Here is a 4,947-nt window from a genome sequence, read left to right as displayed (position 1 = left end):
TCACATCCTTTGGGAAAGAAGTCTTCGTTCATTTATAACATGTGTTACTGGTTCATGCTGTAACAGAACACCATGATGTAAACCTGACATGTGTTCATGTATAACATGTGTTAAGCCCCTGTTAGAATGATATATAACATGTATTAACCTTTTGTTAATTAAAAAAACAAGTAATATCTATTTTATTTTTGTTGATGTTTAAAATATCAGATAATGTGGATACTGAGCGTAAAACTTGTACAAGTAATAAATGTACAAGTTAGTATGTAACGTGTAATATGAAACGAGCCATTTATGGTAACACATGTACCGGTATAATATGAAACGGGTCATTTGTTTTGCACATTTTGGAATGTATAACATGTGTTAAGCCACTGTTATAATCTTTTTATAACCTGACATGTATTCATGTATAAGCTAGTGGTTTACAATGTGTTAAGCCTCTGTTATAATCTTGGTTTAACCTAACATGGTGTCATGTATACCTGGGATAAAATGTGTTAAGCCTCTGTATAATCTTGGTTTAACCTAACATGGTGTCATGTATAAGCTAGTGGTTTCCAAAACACCATGATGTGTATATACATACTGTAACATGTATTAAGCGACTGAAATATATAACATGTGTTAAGCATCTATTATAACATGTGTTAAGACTTCCATAATAGATGCATAAACTCCAATAGTAACTTAATAACAACAGAGTAAACCTGATATAACGTGTGTTAAGCCTCTATTATAACATGTTTTAAGACTTCCAGAATGGATGCATAAACTCCAATAGTGTGTTAAGACTTCCAGAATGTGTTAAGTCCAATAGTAAACTCCAATAGTAATATGTGTTAAAACTTCTAGAATGGATGCATAAACTCCAATAGTAACTTAATAACAACATAGTATACCTGATATAACGTATGTTAAGTCTCTTTTATAACGTGTGTTAAGGCTTCCATAATGTGTTAAGTCCATACCGTTTTAACATCATGTACTAGACAAAATAATAAGAGTCTCAAAATACATATTACTAGTAAACGAAAATACATAGCACTAAGAAAAATGGTGGAGCTTCCTTTGACAGTCTGCCTTAGCTTTTCAGCGGCTACCTTTGCTGCCTTAGCTTTTCAGCGGCTACCCTTGCTTTATTGTTTGGGTCGGTCTTGAAACAGTTTGTAAACATGTGGGTGTGCGTATGCCATGGAAGTTATAAAAATGTGTTTTCATGTCTCACGTAACACGTGTTATGTTGTACATGGGTTTCATGTCATATGTAACACATGCATGTCCGAGAAGTTCAAACTATAACACGTGTTAGTTGTGTTGTGCTGTAACATAAACATGGTCATGATCCTTGAGCATCTGATCCACGTTTGACGAAACCAACGTTTGCTATAACACGTGTTATTTGTGTTGTGCTGTAACACAAAAATAAAAACCTGTAAATTACATAAACATTTACCCCTTTTAAGAACCATTTTAACAAAAAAAATCATGTTTCATCTCTAAAACAGCCATTACACAAAAACCTATTAACAACCAGATTTTATATATGAATAATTTTTGATATTTTAAGTGTAAAAAATGGAGCCAGACGTTGAATATCATCTTATAAAGTCCATACCTATATCAATTTTAAATTTAATATTTTATTGGTTCAATATTTAAGTGTAAAATAGTAGAACCGTAAATTATAATCATCTTTCAAAAGTTCATACCTACATGCTCAAGTTATCAACTAACATAAACTCCACAAAATCAGAAAAATCCATACGAAATACCCAGAATCAAACATATATGAAAACATATGTTGCATAAAACTAAAAGAGTGTAAAAAACTCACAAATATCAAGATCTGAAACAACATATACAAATCATATTTTATATAAACAAAAAAAGTGTAAAAAACTCACAAATATCCAAATCTGTAACAACATTATGAAACATGTGGACAAAGGAGATCTAAAAGGAATGGAACAAGATCTGGAAGGGGTTTCCACGTGGATCTGACTTCATATATTAACATCTTCATCACAAAACCACGTTCTTCATCAGGGATTGATCGATCTGATTTTCGTTCTTCACTTCGTTCTTCATCGTTGTCAATGAACCTGTTGGGGAAACTATGGACCGGTGACATTAACTCGGAGGTTGGTGGATTTGTCTCCATGGCCATTAATGGAGAAATGATAATTTGGAGGAGAAGATGAAATATGCACTTTCTCTTTCTGTTAAAAGAAGATATAAATTAAAATGAAATGAAATAGGGTAAAAGAAATATTTTTTTTTGAAAGGGTGGCTGATTTGAACACATGAGTTGATTGGCATTAAATGATCATGTCACATCAAATTGGGAAAATAACTTGGGTTGGGAAATTACTGATATAACCTTAAGAGCAAAAAGGATTAACAATGGACTATGGCAACGTGGATTAATATAGGCCACAAGTAAGGTTTCCTAAGTTTTCTAAGTAAATGGGGTTTTTTGCATAGCATTCTCCTATATATATATATATATATATATATATATATATATATATATATATATATATATATATATATTAGGATGAATTAAGAACTAAGAAGTTTATAAAAAGAATGTGCGTTTATCAATTACCTAGATTTCACTAAACCTAGATATCTACTAACTTTTGAAAGTACTTACTAACAATTATATTATATGCAAATATAGCAAAGTGATAAGTAGAAAACATTGAGTGAATTAACTAAAAGAAACGCACACCTACAAGAACAACCAATCTAGGTTTTCGGTGAGGACAATGTTATAAAAACGGTAACCGACATTACACTGAAATTAAAAAAGGAGCAAGTTATAAGTTTTTTTTTAATGATCCGGCGTAAGCAAATATATATTGTCTTATATCTATTTATATATTCTGTTGGTGTTTTTTATTGCAATATATTGTTTACTACAAATAAAAATAAAATAGAAAAGACATCCAAACAATTTATAGTTTTAATTCACATGTATCTTTTTAATATAGTTCATCATGACAAATCTTGCAAAACTTGAGTTCATGGCTTTAGATATTACTGGGAAAAACTATTTGTCATGGGTATTGGATGCTGAAATACATTTGAATGCCAATAATCTGGGTGATACAATTAAAGAAGGAAATAAAGCAAATACCCAAGATAAGGCAAAAGCCATGATCTTTTTACGCCATCATATTCATGAGGCTTTGAAAAGTGAGTACCTCACTATCAAGGATCCACTTGTCATTTGGACCAACCTGAAAGAAGGTATGACCACCAGAAAACGGTAATATTACCGAGAGCTCGTTATGAGTGGATCAATTTAAGGTTGCAAGACTTTAAGTCTATAAGCGAGTACAACTCGGCAATGTTTAGAATCACATCACAATTGATTCTATGTGGTGAAAATATTACTGATAAGGAAATGTTGGAAAAAAACATTTTTAACCTTTCACCCCTCGAATGTGATACTGCAACAACAATATCGTGAAAGGGGCTTCACTAAATATAGTGAGTTAATATCATGTTTGCTTGTGGTCGAGCAAAACAATGAGCTCTTAATGAAAAATCATGAGACTCGTCCGGTTGGAGCAACCCCAATCCCTGAAGCTAAGGTGGCAACATATAATGGCCAAAGTGAAAGTTACATACGTGGTCGAGGTTATCATCATGGTTGTGGTCATAGCCGTGGTCGTGGTCGTGGACGTGGACGAGGAAATTATCATAGTGTTCCGTTTAAAAACAAAGGTACCCACCAAAAGTGGCATAATAATGAAAATAAATCCAATGATGAAAAAAATAAAAAGAAGGTGGGATCTTCATCGAATGCATGTTACCGATGTGGAACTAACAATCATTGGTCGAAGACTTGTCGTACGGCCAAACACTTGGTGGAACTTTATCAACAATCCATCAAAGACAAAGCAAAAGAAATAGAGACAAATTTTACATATGGGGTTGCAAATGTTGATAAAGACCATAATGATACAACTAATTTGGATTATGATGATTTTCTTATTGAGCCTACTAACTTGGATTCTGGTGATATTGTGGCTGATACAACCCAGTTGAATGCTTGCAATTTTCCTTACATATGAATTATTAGTTTTTAAGTGATGTTATTTCCTTCAGTTCTTTAAGACATTTTGTTTGAGTTTTGTTTTGGGATTTGTTATGTTTGAAGCATGTTAGACATTTTATTTATATGATTTTGTTTTGTTTTGAAGCATATCGAGTGTTTAACTAAGATCCCTATTAGTGGAGAATATATATGTCTAATAGACAGCGCATCAACGCATACGATTCTTAAGAAAAACAGTTATTTCTCTACTTTAACCATGAAAAAGGCAAATGTTGGTACTATATCTGGTAAATCAAAATTAATTGAAGGCTTTAGAGAAGCTTATGTAATGTTGCCAGGTGGAACACCATTTAAAATAACCAATGCGTTATTTTCCCCAATGTCTCAGAGAAATCTAATAAGTTTTAAAGATGTTCGTTTAAACGGATATCATCTTGAGACTACGTCTGAGGGACATGATGAGTACCTTCATATCACAAATATAAGTTCGAGTAAAAAACATGTGTTAGAAAAGTTGCCCGCACTTGCATCTGGTTTGTAGACTAAAATTAATGCAATCGAATCAAATGCAGTCATAAACAAGAAGTTTATAGACCAAGAAAATTTTATCATATGGCATGACCGGTTAGGCCATTCCGGATCAACTATGATGCGAAAAATTATAGAAAATTCAGTTGGGCATTCTTTGAAGAACCAGAAGATTCTTCAGTCCAAGGATATTACATGTGTTGCATGTTCACAAGGGAAGTTGATTACTCGCCCATCACCAATGAAGGTGGGGACTGAATCCCTGATTTTTTTGGAAAGAATACATGGGGATATTTGTGGACCTATACATCCTTCTAGTGGACCATTTAGATATTTTATGGTCTTAA

The 4,947-nt window shown here is 32.7% G+C and overlaps 1 protein-coding gene across 1 annotated transcript; it reads left to right on the top strand.

Moving 5' to 3' along the window:
* The first annotated feature begins 3,551 nt into the window (after positions 1-3,551).
* LOC110920153 lies at positions 3,552-4,088 on the top strand. Its single transcript, XM_022164596.1, has one exon. The coding sequence runs from the start codon at positions 3,552-3,554 to the stop codon at positions 4,086-4,088; it is 537 nt and encodes a 178-aa protein (XP_022020288.1).
* Positions 4,089-4,947: the final 859 nt, after the last annotated feature.

This window comes from Helianthus annuus, chromosome 7 (assembly GCF_002127325.2).
Source record: "Helianthus annuus cultivar XRQ/B chromosome 7, HanXRQr2.0-SUNRISE, whole genome shotgun sequence".
NCBI classification, from domain to species: domain Eukaryota; kingdom Viridiplantae; phylum Streptophyta; class Magnoliopsida; order Asterales; family Asteraceae; genus Helianthus; species Helianthus annuus.
Note: the sequence above shows the minus strand (reverse complement) of the source record. Positions and strands in the feature narration are given on the sequence as shown.